Source organism: Sander lucioperca, chromosome 9, assembly GCF_008315115.2.
Source record: "Sander lucioperca isolate FBNREF2018 chromosome 9, SLUC_FBN_1.2, whole genome shotgun sequence".
Lineage (NCBI taxonomy): Eukaryota > Metazoa > Chordata > Actinopteri > Perciformes > Percidae > Sander > Sander lucioperca.
This window is the reverse complement of record NC_050181.1, coordinates 9,591,096-9,609,289: the sequence shown is the minus strand read 5'-3', so window position 1 is coordinate 9,609,289 and position 18,194 is coordinate 9,591,096. Positions and strand designations below refer to the sequence as shown.

The 18,194-nt window shown below is 40.7% G+C and overlaps 3 protein-coding genes across 5 annotated transcripts; all 3 read right to left on the bottom strand.

Moving 5' to 3' along the window:
- Positions 1-1,362: 1,362 nt before the first annotated feature.
- gbx1 (gastrulation brain homeobox 1) lies at positions 1,363-3,442 on the bottom strand. The gene is made up of 2 exons (XM_031294058.2): positions 2,699-3,442; positions 1,363-1,965 (listed from the first exon to the last, which is right to left on the bottom strand). Exons 1-2 carry the CDS (start codon positions 3,147-3,149, stop codon positions 1,454-1,456), a joined length of 963 nt encoding a protein of 320 aa, XP_031149918.1. The 5' UTR covers positions 3,150-3,442; the 3' UTR covers positions 1,363-1,453.
- Positions 3,443-5,237: 1,795 nt separating this feature from the next.
- asb10 (ankyrin repeat and SOCS box containing 10) lies at positions 5,238-10,121 on the bottom strand. 3 transcript variants are annotated; one of them, XM_031294055.2, is made up of 5 exons: positions 9,666-10,121; positions 8,418-8,685; positions 7,191-7,695; positions 6,530-6,643; positions 5,238-5,944 (listed from the first exon to the last, which is right to left on the bottom strand). In XM_031294055.2, the coding sequence occupies exons 1-5, from the start codon at positions 9,988-9,990 to the stop codon at positions 5,801-5,803; spliced, it is 1,356 nt and encodes a 451-aa protein (XP_031149915.1). In that variant the 5' UTR covers positions 9,991-10,121; the 3' UTR covers positions 5,238-5,800. The 3 variants fall into 3 exon arrangements, with proteins under 3 accessions (XP_031149915.1, XP_031149914.1, XP_031149916.1); XM_031294054.2 differs by having other exon boundaries at positions 5,238-5,986; positions 9,666-10,120; XM_031294056.2 differs by lacking the exon at positions 9,666-10,121 and adding an exon at positions 8,950-9,396 and having other exon boundaries at positions 5,238-5,986.
- A 6,090-nt stretch (positions 10,122-16,211) lies between these two features.
- On the bottom strand, positions 16,212-16,842 carry zgc:92591 (uncharacterized protein LOC436997 homolog). Its single transcript, XM_031294057.2, has 2 exons — positions 16,617-16,842; positions 16,212-16,540 (listed from the first exon to the last, which is right to left on the bottom strand). The coding sequence occupies exons 1-2, from the start codon at positions 16,728-16,730 to the stop codon at positions 16,304-16,306; spliced, it is 351 nt and encodes a 116-aa protein (XP_031149917.1). The 5' UTR covers positions 16,731-16,842; the 3' UTR covers positions 16,212-16,303.
- Positions 16,843-18,194: the final 1,352 nt, after the last annotated feature.

Below are 18,194 nucleotides of genomic sequence, written 5' to 3'. Positions count from 1 at the left end.
AGCATGCATTCATTCAGTCGTTTTTAGAAGACATATGTTGCCTCTTCTATAATCATTTATCAAATTCCATGAAATATTCTGCCACTGGGGCATTCAAACTTATACTGAATTATCTACAGATGTCGGTGTTTATTAAAGTAGATATCAAATTAAATCTCTAGAAATGATTTCTATAGAGAAAATTACACGTTTTTAAAAAAAACATTGTATCCATGATGTGATATGCCACACAACAAGCGGTTTTTACAATTGTATTTTAAGCCTCTAAACGCGTCTTGTTAAATAAGGTCTTGTTAGGATTTATGGTTTTTTTGCAGGGTCCATTTTTATTATTTTACCAACATAAACTGTTTAGCTATCAGATTAGTAATGGCTGCTGTCGGTTTGGTTGTCTCTGTGTAGTGACTGATAGAAAAGTTCATTACAGTGTGTTGAATATTCTCTAAAGGAGGATCCATCAACATGGCCTCCTAAAGAGAAATCAATCACTGCTGCTGTTTAAAAAAAAAAAGCTCCATCTAGCTTTCAGGTCCTGATGTTTCTGGGGGGAAGAAATAATGTAACATCAAGAGATTAAAACTAATACGTGTGTAAACAACGCTACGATGTTGCATCACTGAAAATGAATGTTCCAAATGTTAGGGTCCTTTTTAGTTGCAACGCTGAAACTCTTTAAATGTTAAAGATGAACACAGTTTTCTGTTATAAAATGTGAAATAATGTCTGTAGGATTGTATTAGGCAAATTAAAATATATTTAATAATATTAAAATAGCTGCCTGGCTGCAGTTTGTACTGAAACATGAATCGCTGTTTAAACAGCAGGATAAGATAATTCCGAGACATTTTTCCAAACCATAAAAACATATTTACTCTACCCTCTAAACAATAATAATTCAATCTGGATCCCAACTTTCGTATAAAGCGATTTATTAGGTCAATATACTTTACAGTTGTCCCTTGTTTGGTCAATATTTCCTTCACATCTTTTTTTTTTCTCTCTCCACAAATAGCTGTCAAAGGTGGTTCCTACAGTTGCCAAAACAAAATGTAAAACGTCTTACTGTACATGCAAATGTGGTCAACAAATTGTACGAAACACAAAACTGTAATTCAGCTTCACCAAATGAAGACATGCACATAACCAACAGAACATTTTTGGCCCTATATAAATACTTAAAAAAATCTTTACAGTCTCATCTCATAGTGCCCATTTGTACCAATTTTTACCCATTTATATTTACATATTCACAGAGCAATAAATAAAAATGACAGCATATTGTCAAATAATTGATCTGTCTGCGAGCAAATCTCTGCTCAGTCTCACCTCTCAGACAAAATAATCGTTTCCTCCTTTTTGTGCTTCATGCGTTCAACGAATCAGTGGAACATAGAGTCAATGTAAGTGTTTTTTTTTTTTTATTATTATTAATATTTTTGATTTTTATCTGAGTTCATGGCCTGGTCCCTTGTTCTATTTGTTGATGCTGACTCCTCACCGCAAACCTGTTGACGTGCACGGGGATGGGGACCACAATTTTGGGATTTCTCACCGGTTCTCCTGACCGGTTGTTAACGTTGCCGGCTTTGATCCGTTTCCACTTGGCCCTGCGGTTCTGAAACCAAATCTTCACCTGCACCTCGCTCAGTTTAAGTGCGTGCGCAATCTGAGAGCGTTCAGTCAGAGAAAGGTACTTTTTACAGTGAAACTCCTTTTCAAGTTCGAGCAGCTGCTCGCTAGTAAAAGCTGTTCGTCTCCTGCGGCTTTTCCCCGCTGAGCTGCCGGTCGGTAGCGCCTCCTGCGAGCCGGTTTTTAGTTTGCTCTTCTGGGACAGGGAGCCACAGTTGTTCCCATCCGAGAAACTTTCGTTCTCGCTGTCTGCGGAGCTGTCCTCTCGGTCACTGCACACGGTGTCTGCTTTTAGGTCCAGCTTCTCGTCGTCTGAGCTGTACAGTTTGGTCTCACCTAAAACGTGAAGAAGGAAAAAAAAAAAAAAAAGAACAAACACATTCACGTTAAGTTACTCTTTCATGAGCCTGCGAGCCAAAAGCGACGATTACGCAATATCTCACAACGTTAGACATCAATCATTGGGTTTTTAGTACGCTGGTAGAGAAAATATCCATGAACCAAATAGCTGAAAACACTCCAAATGTTTTTTTTTTTGTTGTTGTTGTTTTACAAGTAGCAACATTAACTGAACTCATGTTGGTCGTTATACAGCCGTCCTGCGTGTAAACACTGAGTTGTTCTGTAGAGTAGGTTTTTACTGCATCTGTTTCCTGCAACTCAGCCCAGTTTAATGTATTCTCCCTACAAAATCATTCTACTGAAGTTTTATTCAACTGTGAATAAGCATGCCCTCCAATTCGCTATTGTAATAATACTACGAACAATTCAGAAAATCATTTCAATAAAAAAATCCTAACTGTCATCAGGTTGCATCCCCATGAATTTGGGCTGTAATAAATATTGCATCATTAATATATCTGATATCCAGCAACGATGACAAAACTAGTGTAAGAAGGGTTTAACTTTTCGTTTAATTTGACTGCATCTCTGAGACTAAACACTTTCACCGTGGGCCAACAATCTCTACTTTAACGCAATTTTTACGCACAGTGGTGGCTTTTTACGCAACAGCCTTGAGGTTTGGATTTGTACGAATACAATCAATAAATAATGAGGCCGAGCTTACCTGATATTGTTTGAAAAGTTTCCGAGAAGTTAAGCAGATCAGAGCCCTTGTCCCGGCTGTGCAGCTCGTCAGAGTGAGGACTTTCCTGCCTTCTCGCTGCGGGATCTGCGGCGCTTAAACGGGGACCTGGCAGCTCTTGTGGTGGGTAGAAACTGTCCGGAGGATCCGAGAAACTTGGCATCGTCGTGGTGAGCGCCACCATGGATGGCACCCCCTGTCCCAAACTGGCACAGAACGTGTTGGTGAGCCGTCCCGCAAAAGAAGCCAAAGGCGCGAGTGGAGGTATACCAGACGATAAAGGCGAGTGGGATAAAGCTTGTGGAATAACCAAAGGTCTGTACGGCATGAACATAGGATAGCCCGTGTAGAGCAGGTGTCCCGGTCTGGGCTGAGGAGTCCCTATCAGGGAATCGATAGAAAACGCCGTCCCTTGGCCGCCTGGTCTCTGCATTTTGCAGGCAAACACTTTGATTCGGTGGAAACTTGAAAGCAGGTGTCCTCTCCTCGGCGACGCGCAAAACTTTCAGTGCAAAGACAAAGTGAATTGAAAGTAGATCCGCTGCCGTACTGTCATCCCTGGGAGTGGACTGCTTCGCCGGATCTCTGCACACTATGTGTCAGTCAGCCGGGCTCTTTGTTGTGTGCCCCACCGCTACCTTTTCCCTCTTATTTGTCACACACTGAGACATAAACACACGCTCTCTCTATCTATCTACCTCTCCCCTCTCTGCAACTCCTCCCCCCGCCCCTCTCCCTTGCACCGTGTGTGTGTGCGCGCGGAGAGAGAGGGCGCGAGCGCATTGGTTATCATCTTCAAAACAAGAGGAATGAAAAGGGGGTGTTTCCCTGGGGGCTCATCCATCTTCCTCAAATTACGCTTCATTTCCTTATTCAGCCCCTGACTTTTTGGCCGCCTTGAGAGGCGGTAGGTTCCCAGTGGAGACCAAATAGACGGGTCGCACCCCCCCAGCCCTCCTCCTCTTTTGCCAGGTTCACCATTGACTGCAAAACGGTGTGAGAGACTGTTCCAGCCCTTCCCCTTCTATAATCGTTGACCACACCAACCCAATCAGCTATTATTAATTTTGATTGATGATAAGTAATTACTCTGGATCCAAGGGACAGCGTAAAACAACGGTGGCTTTTGTTGAAATATTGGGGCCGATGGGCATCAGAGTCAGGAGGGAGGAGAGGCAGATGTTTCTCCGCTCTCTGTCCTATTCTCCGCGGCTAAAAACAATGCGGTTGGCTTCAGAAAAAAGAAGTGCTGCAACAATTGTTCCCTGGAGAGAGATACTCTGCGCGAAATTAGATTCAGATAAAAGACGTTTATGCGAGGTCAACTGCAGTGTGGACACAGACAGATATAGCCCAGTGGCCAAAGTCAAATCTGACGGATGCCACTTAGTTTGAACTCGGGGCAATTTATATAAAAAGCTTTGAATTATAAACTTTAACGTCTATAACCGACCATCTGTCAACTAAATCATTTTTTTTTTTTAATAAATTAAACAATCACACATTTTGCTTTGCACGTTGGGAGTTGTAATTCATCCCTGATCAAAAATGCATGTGGAGGAAAAAAAAAAAATCACTTTTCCTTAAGCACTGGTTTAATCGCAGATCATTTCACGTTTTAAATGGCAATGGGAACTGATGATGATTAGCCCTATTGAATCCTGGGTGCCCGGGCTCTCCAACTGGTCGTCTGATTGCACGAGGACATAAACATATCACCAGCGACTCTGATTAGCAGTGGAGGGCCAGGCCAGGCTAATTCTTATAATTGCAAGTGACTTCAGCAGCACCTCTCTTTGATCTATTGAAACCATTTACTGAGCTCTCCCTTTCTTTTTCAGAGGAACTCTGATGTTATACAGCTCCTCTTTACACTTTTTTATTAACGATGTTTTTGGTCACATTTTTAGTGACCAACTCAAATTTATATTCATGTAGAATATTCATCATTTTTAATCTGTGCTAATCTGCCTTTTTTTATATAAAAATGTGTAAAGTAAGCCTAATACAAATCCCCCCCTATTACCTGTTAAAACAAAATAGTCTATATATTTTAATTTAAAAGTCACTGTTTTGTTTTCTTTCATATAATGTAAATTGATGAAATCAAGTGTGCAGATGTGACCATAATGATCCCGAAAATGACTGATGTGAGCGACAGACAAGGGGCAACTTCCTGGACTCTTTTGTCGTTTGTTTGTTTTCGTTATTAATATGTGAATCATGTGACCAGTTAAAGAAGAATTACTTTATCGGAATCTCTTGATAAAAGCACAAATTACAATCAGTATTCAACACATGTTAATGTAGTTTCAACTTGTTTTTTATTTATTTATTTGGAACTCATACGTACCTTTTTAAACTTTAAGTGTTGTTTGAAAACAAAGGCTTAATCTGATTTTTAAAATGCATTTTCTGTCATCGATATGGAAAATAACGACACTAAGCAGAGAGAAGAAGGAGAGACAATGTAAGACAAAAGGAACAACGGTAAAAAAATAAATAAAACAATGACTAGATAACATGGCCATGGTGGAATATTTTATTTGACATCGTTTATTTTTTATATAAAACGCCTAATTACATATCGGTGGGAATACTTATTGATGCAAATACTTTAAGGCAATCCTTAATGCACAACACATCATCACTATGCACATTAACATCAAACTACCATGATAATTATTATGTATAAAAATACAAGCATCTGAGCCTACTAACTATTACGTGCAGAAGTAGGATACAAAGATGTGCATACATTTAAAACAAATATAAAAACATACAATAGCATACCTGCTATGTATTTGATCAACTCTAGTCTATAGCTCCCTCTTGTGGTGCACTATCAAACGTGTAACTGGAATAAAAGTGACAGAGCAAGCAGCTGCTTCTTCATCCTGAAATGTGTGGCACAAAATATATTTAAAAATATTAAGTGTACTGGTGTGTAGTGCTACGGTTGATGTCACTATTTTAATCATGATGTTGACTTATTATATTGTAAACAGCTGCTTCTTCCTCAAACGTAGCAGCATTCAATCGTCACCAGGACTCACACTGGCACAGGCTACACACAAAGTGCTTTCAGTGGACATAGCCTCTGTACTCCAGGAGTAGGTAGTTCTTGATGAAGGTGGGCAGATCGAGTTCAGGAACCACCTTGTGTACCCGGCCCTCCAGGAAGCTCCTGAGTCTGAAGCGTGCCAAGTGCTGCAGGGAGCGAGGAGTCTGTGCCAAAGAGAAGATGGACTCATAGAACTCTTTGTGCTCCTGGTTAGATAAAAACACAGATGAACATGAGATCATTTGATATTATTTGTCTTACTTTACAGTAAATTGTAGTAGTATGTTGAAATGCATAAGCGGTAATAATTAAATACACGTTGTTCTGCTGTATTAGCCCTCAGTGTGGTCCACTGTGACACTCACTACAGCTATAACATCCTGCACAACCTGCAAAAGACTTTATATATTTTTTTTGGCACGTTTTGATTTATTCATATAATCATCCCAGTGTTTGTGTAAATTAATTCTGTATTTAAAGGCCTAACATATTTTAGAGTTTCTCCTACATGTGGGGGGGGAGTCACCTCAAGTTTAAGAGCTGTTAAACAATCAAAACTAATTGAATTAGCATTGATTTTGGTGTCCATTTCCTCTGCGCAAAACATGAAACATTTGGGCATGTAAAGAAGAGACCGAAGTCACCATTTGAAGATATAACATTAAAAACATAAACTGTACAAAAAACGTGTCTTAAAACACCCACACTGGTCAAACTCTACTCATGAATGAATTATTTAACGAGCTTGCCTTCAACGCGTCCGATGACACAGACTCAACCCAGGTGTCTGTGACTTTGAGGTGACTGTAGGCGTTCAGAAGAACTTCGATGGTGCGTGGAGATCCACAGCAGTGCTTCAAAACCTTAAAAGAAACACCACAACACAGAGCACGGATTCATATAATTATCATTTAAGTTCATGAGCGAGCTTGTGACTCCATAGAACTGAAGAAATAAAGTAATTAAACACTTGTGAAATGAACAGATTGGTCTTCCCTCCAGGGGTTTAACTGGAAATTATGCAATTAGTGCTAATTAATCTCCTATTAACACTTGCCTAATTAGGAACCAGGCATTTTGTCTAGTGCACGTGGGTTCACTGATGGTTGTAGTCTGTTCCCTGCAGAGAGTGCAACACTTCATGTTGTGTCATGAAATGTGAATGATTTGAATGTGAAGTCTGGAATATTGCAAGGACCAGTTTAGTGTTTCAGACTCTTTCTCAAGGTGTTACATGTGCAGTATGTGTTAATTGTGCACAATGAGACACCTTGATGAATAATTGGTTCATGCTGTAAAAACAATATAGTACACACCAATCTGGAATGCTTTAGCTGGTATGAAATGCATGAGCACACATTTGATTCTTTCTTTTTAGATAACATGTTTAAATAACTTTTCATTTCCTACCTTGGGCAGAGCTCCAGGCCACACCCGAATAGAACCATGGTTGAGCAGCGCACGGACAATCCTCTCAGGTTGATGGGAAAGCTTGTAGCACACCACCTTCAGGATGTTGTGCATGGGGGCTTCGCCACCGTACCCCATGTCGTTAACGCAGGCACCGTTAGCCAGCAGCAGATCCACTATGTCTGGATTTACATTCTTACATGCCTTGTGCAAAGCAGTGTGTTTGTCCTGGTCCATAGCGTGGACGTTGGCCCCAGCCGCCAGAAGCTTCTGGCACACCTTGAAGTAACGTTCAAGCTCCTGCACCTCCTGGGGTTCTGAACAAGCAGCGTTCAGGGGCGTGACACCCTCATTGTTCCGTTTGTCCACAGCAGCTCCATAGCGCAGGTAGAGCTCAGTGTGTTCTGGGAGGCCGTTGCTGGCTGCCACATGTAGGGGAGTGTCACCTTCATCTAGAGTGCGACCACAGATTGCTGCACCGTACTGAAGGAGATACTTGGCACATCTGCAGATAGAATTACAGAACCTTGGTTTGTAATATTTATGGAAGTACCCCTTTATCACATGCCATGTTCCATGTTCATTCAAATGGATTTTAAACCAGATGCCACTTAACACCATTACTTGTGGATATTATTGCAATAATTTTCTTACAACACATGATTCTGAATTTGTTTTTGTTTTTGCAAGTAGGTTTGATCGTGCTTGTATTATAACCACTTTAAGTGGCAGAAACTCTATGTTTCATCCATTTCTCCAGCACTTTTAGCTATATCCATTTCACCTTCTCTGCTCGTCTGCTACCTAGTTTTCATGCAGTCTCAACAGGAGCTGGTGGTACAGTGATACGCAAGGCTTACAAAAGTTGAATTAATCTGCAATAAATGCACTTTTGCTTATTTCAATCCACTCAGGGTTTTTGCTGCTACAGCCTTTCTTGGCTGTTATGACCAGTAGCTTATGGTGGCTAAGGTTAGCAAACTTTGACTAGATATTGCAGTTCACTGACTTTTGATTGATTGGGAATAAATGCACCCTTCCTCTAGTCAAATCATTCAGAGGTTTTGCATCTAGTCTGGTATGACCAGTAGCTTATGACGGCTAATGTTACAAAATGCTAAGGAACAAATTGTGGCAAAACTGACATTACTGAGTCAATTTACTGACTTTTTGACTCTCCTCTTGTGCCTGTTGCACTTTCTACTTTTGTTCTACTGTTGTACTCACCCAACAGATTTGGGGCTTGTACAAAAGTGCAAAGGCATAAGGCCGTCTTCAGTGACAGCATTGGCGTTGGCGCCATGGATCAGCAGCAGTTTGGTACACTCTGGCTGGCAGTTTTCACAGGACTCATGCAGAGCAGTGGTGCCTCCGGGTGCCAGGTCCACATTGGCCCCACGCTGCAGCAGGAGTCTCAGGCACTCTGTGTAGCCTCGGCCAGCTGTGATGTGAAGTGGTGTTGTCAGCTCCTGCTCATAACTCAGTGACCACAGTCCTGCCAGTAGAGAGTACAATATAAAGTCAACTTTGAGCTCAACCCTGAGCCTCACTGTAAAGAAGCTGACGTGAGATATCCAAGAGTGGTTTTGTTGTCAATGAGAACATTTTTATAACATTACAAAGTTTTACTGGTTGCATTACTTTTCAGAAACTCATTAAAATACACAATTATTATGAATAACACTAAATTTAAAAGTAAGACATTAACTCTTTTGTATAACTGTAGCCAGTTTGAACACCAAAGCTCTGACAAACCTACTGAGGCCTCTGTAGTTAAATCTGAAGTTCTTCCATTCTTCTATGTTGCTGGTGTCATAAATGGCATCAATAAGGTACTCATACTCGTCGTCGCTCACAATGCTGAGAATCGTCAGCTCATCACCTACAAGCAGAGAGTTCCAGAACTGCAGGACACAACCCGAGGCCTTGGCTGTGGCGATCACGTCGTTGCGGTACGCCTTTGGTTTGTGCCACTTAAATTTAGGTGCTATATAAGCCATACTGGATCTAACTACATGTTTTTTAAAGTTTAAGTAGGGTGGTTTCTCCTGAAAGATATAAGCACTTATGCAGGTTGTTTGTGTAGACAGGGCTATTTCAGGGTGGTGTTATGTGATACTTAACTTGACCCGGTGAAAGTTGCCAGTGCAGCGGCATGGGAGCCAAAGACTGGTGTGTGACATGTCACCTGCCCAATTATTGTTTATGTGGTAGAGATATGATGGTTTCTATAAATATTGCATTTCTATGTCTTTAAATACTGGGTCAGGGTGAGATGCACCAGTTACATATTGCTTGTAGTTTCACATTAAAATATTTTTTAAAGCAGTGATTAACTTTCTCTTTTCCACACCAACACAGGCAATGTCTCACTTTCACACAATTTTTCCAGGAAATACAATAAAGCTACTTAACTATGTCAAATCACATGAACTCCTGAATTCATTTCTAATGCAGACAGATGTTGTCTCTTACCTTCCCCTGTGGCGACCCAGCGCATGTCCCCTCCCTGTGGCTCGATGATGAGGTTAACTGTGGATCCTCTAGGAAAGAGGTGCTGCATTGCCTCCAGGTCTCCTGTATACAGAGCGTTCTGGACGACCACATCTTGGCAGACAGTTGGTGGTGTGGCAGTGCTGGACCTCAGCGGTGTCCTGTCCCTGATCTCCTTCTTCAGCATATAGCTGTTGAAGTGATGGGAGGTCAGCTGCCTCTTGTACTTGTGTCTCTCAAGCATGTCCTCATCAAATTCAAGGGAGCGCAAGGCCATGGATGTGAAGACAAAGCTGCCTCGCGACATGCTGAATGGTTTGCCTCTTGCAGAGAAAATTGGTTGAGTGAGAGAGACCGTCTAAAAAGGCCTGTCTCTCTGTCTCTGTTGTTGTATCCTTCTCTCTGGCTAATGTCCACTATGTGCCTGCCGGCTGTTCACAGGGTTGGTTCACAGAGTTGTTTTGATATTCGGTATGAGACCTGTGACAAGTAATGCTATTTTTATGTCTCACATGCAGCCACTCGAGCCTCTCCTATTTGCCTCCAGCAAAGTTACAGCCATGAATCGTCTCTGTCAGGCTGCAAGTTTCATGAGTTGAATAAACTCACGCTTTGTAACAATACATGCTGTTTTTAGGGAGTGATAGAACACACACATATATATACATACATATATATATATATATATATATATATATATATATATATATATATATATATATATATATATATATATATATATATTTTTAAATTACACAGTATCTTATTAATTATTAGACATGTTACATTTTAGTCTGTGTAGTTAGCTTGATGATAGGGTCAGACTGACAAATGACACATGAGGGGGGCATGGTGGTTAATCTGATTTAACCCAGCCATTGCAGGTGTGAGGGAGGAGATTCAGATTAAGATTGTTTCTGGAGGGAGACAATCACGGCAGCATGCTGCAGGCTGACGGCTGCAAACCACACGCTTCTACACGGAGAACACTATTAAAGACAAATACGCTGACAGACTATTCTTGTTTTCCCACAACACAACTTTTGTAAATACACCTTTTAAAACCTGGACCACAACACGGAGAGCGGGCTCGCAGGGTTCCGACGAAGGAGAGGGAGCTGGAGAGCGGACGCCGAGCAGGGAATGCAGAACATCGGCCTCCAGACGGCAGGAGAGACCAACGGCAGCAGGTCCGGCTCCGGAGCACAAACTGAATCAGCGGCTGGGTGAGTCAGTTTAACACAGCACAAACCCCTCTAGAAGTAGGTAAAACATATACTCATCCAGGCCAGCTTAGTCTCACTCTCACATTAAATGCAACCCGCAGGGTTAACCTACAAGCTAGGTTAGCCTTTAGTAGCTGTGTCTTTGTTATACGAGCCCAGGGTAGCTTAGCCTTGTAACAGACAGAACTTTAATCAGCAGCAAATGGGAGGTGTCCTTCCTTAAAAAATAGTAACATATTTATAGATGTTATTCACACACACTGCCACCAGGGACATTTCCACCTCTCCTACTCTAAATGTGCCAAGTCATTGGATTATACACCTTTATCATTCCCAGCAGAGCTTTCACAGTTAAACTTAAAAGATAAGTTTAAAAAGTAATAGCTGACTTGCAACATTTGGGCAACTTTTAGGTTTTTCTTAGAGGAAGAGCAAATAAGAATGCCCTATTTGTAAGCCCCTGTGAGTATGTGTTTGCAAAATGTTTTTTTCTGCTAAGTATTTTTCTTTCTAGACCCTTAATGGATTTTATGTATCCACATGGCTCCCTGCATTAGAACATTAGGCTGAATGACTGGCAACCGCTGTGTCACTCTGCCCCACGTGTAGTGTTCTGATGGCAGAGGGACGGCACCTAATTAAGCCTCTTAAGCCTACTCGCTAGGCATCTGACAAACATCTCTTTTGACTGATGGACCATCATTTTCCAATGCTGGTAGAAATGATATCCAGTAGCAAAACTGATCACATCTTTTAACTCTACCAAGGACAGATTTTCATGGCTTGCCAGGACTAAGAACTTTGTTTTTGGAGACTGATTAACTTGCTTTGATATTACCATCTATTAAAATTTGCTGTATTGTTTACACAAAGTATGGAAAGCACACATATTTTAATGTATGTTTATCCACCTCTGTTTTGGAGTCCTTTAAGATGGATGTAAGCTCTGTGGAAAACAAGGTCTGCACCGCAGGTGAAGAAATTCATATTTGAGGAGAGGTTTTACCTTCTTTCCCATTTGAAAACATGGAAGCATCGCTGCATCTCATCTATACCTTAATGACTGTTCTAGTATGGAAATCAAGGTCATTTATTTTATGTTACAGTTTGGTAATAGATGCCACATTAAACTGAAGGCGAGTAAGAGTTTCAACTTTGAAAACATACATTACCAGAGAGAGACTAGGAATATTGTTTTGCGGCTGGAGTACATCCTTTTAAATGATATACATAATGAGTTTATAATATGCATCTGGGCTACCTCCTCTCTACTTTGATGTCTTCCAAATGGCCCGGGTGTCATCAGCAAAACATGTAGGCACTTTCCCGCCTCATTGACTCCCAAATGTATTTTAAATATCATTCCTGGTAACGCAATTATTTAAAACGCTGAACTAAACACTTACTAATGGGGAAAAAGACAGAGACTTCGATAAATTCATTTCTCAAATGGTGGGCATTCATGTGTCTTTTTCCTTTTTTCTTCTTCCTCTGTGAGGCGGAGGCAACTCTGATGGCAACAAAAAAAACTCAGCAGTAGTAACACCCCCTGGCCTAACAGCCTCCCCGTGGACATATTAAATCTTTGGTTTCCTCACATTACCCACCAGAAGCTGTTTCTCCAAGGTTTTCTGCATTGTGGTCAAGCACCTTCCTCTCCCAAGGCGGTGAGCAGCTGGACATCAGCAACAGGCCTGATGAGATTGGGGCACTTCATTTATGCAATCATAGGCAATTAGTTCCCTCTGATTATGTGCCTCTTAATGCTGTTTTGAGTACTGTGGCACACAGTAATACAGAAAGAGATTAAACTATAGCCCTCCCTCCACACTGAGCAGTCATTTAATATGCTGAGAACATAATGAAATGTACACAGTAATTACAGTAATATTAAATGCTAATGACTTTCCAATTGGATCTGTTGTTAGTTTAAGACAGAGTGCACCCAAAGAAAGTCTAAGTTTAGAGAGAGAGCCACCATGACATCAGAGCACTCAATTATCCATCAGGTGTTTCTGTTACTATTAATGATTTATGTGTTACTTATTGTTATTCCTGTCAGAGGAAGCAAGATCGTGTCTGGCATATGGGCAATTCTGTGCTGGTGAGGGAGCAATTAATATGTAATTGACATATCTCAGTTCACATCTTGGGAGTTAAAGAGAAATAGGGTCTGAAGTTTGTATTCTGGTGGTAGAATAACTTGGAGGTCACTACGGAAACAGAGATAATGCTTAATTGGCTAGCGACATTATCTTATGAAAAGCTACTTGCTGTGTTTATACCTTCGTCTGCCGATTCCGATTTGCATCTTGGCTTGTTCTAATTTTCTTAATACCGTATTGACTCTTGCAGTCCATACAGACACATTAAGGTAGACACAAACAGTCTGCTTTAAGTCTTTGATGCCATTAAAACGCCTTTTATAGCCAATCAACACTGATTTCCTTACATATATTTGGCTCATCAGAGTCCACAGCAGGGCTTAGACAAGGTGCCCTGTTTGCAAATCTCCCCCAGGTCTCACCACGATGCTTGAGATGTTGGTGGAGAACCTAAATGAATTTATAGAGCCTTGACTTGAACAGTAGCTCCAAACTATTTTGTGGAAGCATGATTACTTTTTCTGTACTCTTTCAGCTCTGAGCCCACTACCTATAATGTATTGTATCGGTCTTTGCAGATTCCAATTGTCTCTCAATGCACTGATCACCACGCAAATAGCCCTTTGTTTCATCATGACAATTGAGAGGTTCATATTTCAACCTAATAGTCCTGTATAACTTTAACCATCTATCACAACCTCATTTCATTGCGGTTGCAGTTAATACGCGCTTCCCTGCCAAGTGGAACATTTTCTAATGATGCACTCTCACACGAAAACAAGGCAAGCCAGCCAGGGCTCTGCATCACTCACTAATGCATCTATCCATAATGTGTTCATAGCAGTCCGCCTAAAGGAGACAGTGATGACTACCACTAGGCATGTGCATGAGAGGGGATATGGGGAATGGTGCAAGATACAAAGCCTAAATGGGCATGATAATCGTGAACAAAGTTCCTGCCAACAAAGACTGTATCACCCTTATAATAACATCTGTAGATTTTGCATCATTACCAAGAATGCTGGAAAACATCTAATCGGTATCTCAACAATAACAGTCAACGGTGGGAGTCACATCCAAGCGCATTATCACAGTGAGCCTGGCTTTGTAGGGTGTTGACAAGGGTAGCCTAATAGGTGTATGTAAAGCCGGATGTAAACACCATCCTAATTAGAGACCTTTATCAGTTCCTCTATTTTATGCAGATTGGACTGGTGCAAACGCTAGTGTCATTATCCTGTAATCAAGTACTATTCAGTTGACAGTGTCATCTTCTAAAACCCTGATTAGATTGCATAACAAGGATACAATGTTGCATTATTTCCCGTCAGTTTATAAATATGTCCATTTTTAAAGCTAACTGAATAATGGATCTTGTCAGGGTTTGGATGAACACATCAGAGGGGAAAAGGATTACTTTTAAAACAGACCATTGCTGTATTTTAAAATAGTTTGTATTGTCCTTACATGGGAGATATGATACAATGGAGTTTTTCCTCAAACATTAAACCCAAACTTACCCATTTTGAAGACATTTCTGGATCCCTCAAAGATGTCTGTCTAGCTGGCACAAAAATATATTTTGTGTTTTTTTGACCCATTTCTCATGTTGTTTCTCAAGTAGAGATATATAGATTTTCTCATCTTGCAGAACACGACCAAAATGTGAGTCTTAGCATCAGTTAATATTAATGTTATTTTCCCTTTTAAAATCATTTATTTAATCTATATAATAATGTAGGCTACCATATACATCCATGTTGCTTATCCTGTTGTAGTCTAGCAAGAAAGGTGATTTCCGGTTGACATTTTGTTTGGACAGCAACTTCAGCAACTTCAGAATCCATTCAAATTTTTTTTTTTTTTATAAACTTGTCGCCGGCGGGATATTCGTTTTGTTGCAGCTGGATAGAGACTCGGAGAAGGTTCGTAAAACAGTTTTTGTTTCAAAGTTTGGCTTGTGTTAGTTGAATTGGGCTAGCTATATTGGCGTTAAGGCATTAATGGTAAGCTAACGTTAGCCCTGTATGTCATTGCTTGCTAACTTTACAGCGGACAATACATCCATGGGCAACTGTGACGACGATGTAAAGTTATAACGTTAGCTAACGTTATTATACCGAATCAGTTAACATAACGGTTGGCCAGTTTTGGAATATCTAGCTAACGTATATCAGTTGACTCTCGATGCTTCTTTCAAAATCACTTAACGTTAAGTGATCTTTAAAGAATAATTGCAGGTGAGTAAGTTACGTTAAGTTCATGAGATAACGTGCTAAAATCAGTTTAGATGACTGACAGTAGCTACGTTATTGATGATGCTCCTTATGTTACCCTCTCGAAATCACAGCCACCTGTTTAGCGTTAATTCCACACCTGTCGGCCGGGCTGGTGTGCTCCCCGTTTATTTGGGTCTCGCCAAGAAACACAGGTGCCTTTGCTTTAGACTGACAAGAGCATGGTGATGTAGCCTAGCTACATGTGTTGCGTGTGTAAGGATTCAAAACAAACTGGATGGTTTAAAAACCGTTCGTGCTATCAGAAATACGTTTGATGTCACTCAGCTCCCTCATACTCAACTGAAGGCCACAATTTGCAATTAATCAGATCTTTAATTTTATCTTTTGTACTATTTTGTTATAAACTTTACACCAATAAAATAAAAAAGCCACAATTTACACACGTGTGCTTTTGACATTTGTAATATTTCCATCTCTGGTACATTGTGATCGGTATCCAATAAAATACGTTAAAGTTATGAGCCTCTACCACATGCTTCTGTGATGCTGCAGTTAAAACCGTCTGAGGTAAAGTAATAATTCAAACTTTGTCAGAATGTGAAGATGACTTATTGGGGCTTGGTTAGCAATATTGCCTTTTGTTGGTCTTCCAGACTGTCAAAAACCATAAGCTGACAGCTAGAGGTTATCTAATAACAGCACTGAGCAAATACACACGCATTGTTGAAGATAAATGCGTCATACCGACCTCATGCATGGGATTTTGCAACATTGTATAGGCCTAGTTGATTTAACCAAATAAGTTTGCAAATTTGCTGTAATACAGAATGAGATCTACATCAAAGGGTCAGTGTGCCTGCAATATTGACATTTGCAATTACCCCATCTAGTGGTAAGCTGGCGCATTACCAGCCCTCTCTAAATGAAATAAGTAAAAGGGGATTAAGACAAATCTGCTTCTTTTGCTATGTTTATTGAAATCAACCCGGTTACAAAACGGATGCACAGGTTTGAAACCCTTGTCACAACTTCCGAGGGTGTTCAAATCTTCATTTGGAGCTGGTATACTTGGTGACAGCTTTGGTTCCCTCAGACACGGCGTGTTTAGCCAGCTCCCCGGGCAACAGCAGTCTCACTGCAGTTTGCACCTCTCTGCTGGTGATGGTGGAGCGTTTATTGTACTGAGCCAACCGGGACGCCTCTGTGGCAATCCTCTCAAACAGGTCATTCACGAAGGAGTTCATGATGCTCATGGCTCTGCTGGAAATGCCCGTGTCCGGATGAACCTTTTGAAGGCGGCGGGAAAAGGTTCGTTTAATTTTAGGCTAGGAAAACCGAAGCAGTTAAAGCTTTTCCACCCACCTGTTTCAACACTTTATAGATGTACATCGCGTAAGTCTCTCTTCTTTTGGCCTTTCTTTTGCCCCTTTTCTCACCTGCAATCTTCCCCTTCTTTTTAGATATATCATTCGTCATTCTTCAAACGATGTCAACTATTAACTTTGACAATATTAAGTAGGCTGCGTCAAACGCTGTATCAAGTACTTTAGGAATAAGTATCCTCTTTTTCTGGCTCAAGGACAGCTTTTTATGTAGCGCGCGTTAATTAGTGACTGATTTAGTTCACCTGCTTTGTTTTCTGAGCAGATAGGCTTGCGCTCCACATTAAGATACAATTAATGACTATGATAACGAATACAACTGTAACCAAGAAGCCTCCTAAACGTGTTGGATTTTAATTCAGGAAGGTAATTGTTTCTGTCACAGAAATAAAACGTTATTTAGGTTTAAGTTATACCATTGCACATCACAATAGTGTCCACTGGGTGGCGCACTTGTACCAGCTTTAGGGCTGCATGCAATCTTTACATTGGCGTTGTCTACCTGTAGTAGATTCCACTGTAATCCATTGTGTTCTTCCATGTAGCAAGTAGCTAACAAACTATGTTAGACTTAGGGTTATATTTAGATGACATAACATTTACAGGATAACACTTTTGAGCTGCATTTGTAGTCACATTCAGAGTTTAGGTAGGCTCACTCTTGATCCACATGTAGACCTGCACTGTTTCCAGATGGATTCATATACACATATACTCCTATAAAATGGTGAATGCTGAATGGTATTATGTTAAAAGCCGGATTAAAGCAGGAACTTGCCCCAAAAGCCCCAGGTTAATTTTGTCTGATTAAGTGGGTGGCAGATATGTTTGGGTCACTGGTAATGGAGGGGAGCCCTCCTTTGGTTTTTCTCTGAGGCCCCCTAGCGGCTTTGTCTGCCCTCTTTTTTTTTTTTTTTTTTTTTTTTTTTTAAAGATTATTTTTTTGGGGGCTTTTCCCTTTATTATAGTGACAGTGGATAGACATGAAAGGGGGAGAGAGAGAGATAGGGGATGACACGCAGCAAAGGGCTGCAGGTTGGATTCGAACCCCGGCCGCTGCAGGACTCAGCCAACATGGGGCGAACGCTCTTACTGGGTGAGCTAGAGGCCGCCCCTTGTCTACCCTCTTGATGTACACAGAATGTATTTTAGTTTTAGTTGGTGTTACTGTGGTGTCTGATTGAGGTGGTTGGGGTATTTACATTTACATCCCTAAGCTTGTGTTTGATCCCGGACACTGTTATGTGTAGAACATTTCGACAAACAAACAAGATTTGCTCCAGGCTCCATGTAGTATAATATTGTAGGTAAGGACTAACTACATCGAGATTTGATTTGATTATAAAACATGTCAGCATTGTTGACTTTGACCACACATACATTTTTCAAAACATTTTATTCCCCAAATCCCACAATGTTATTGTATTTTTCAGATTTTAGCATTATCTCCTATATACATTTCAATAAGTAGATATTTTCTCATACTGACATACCAGTCACAATTCAAAGGTGTGTGTGTGTGTGTGTGTGTGTGTGTGTGTGTGTGTGTGTGATTGTG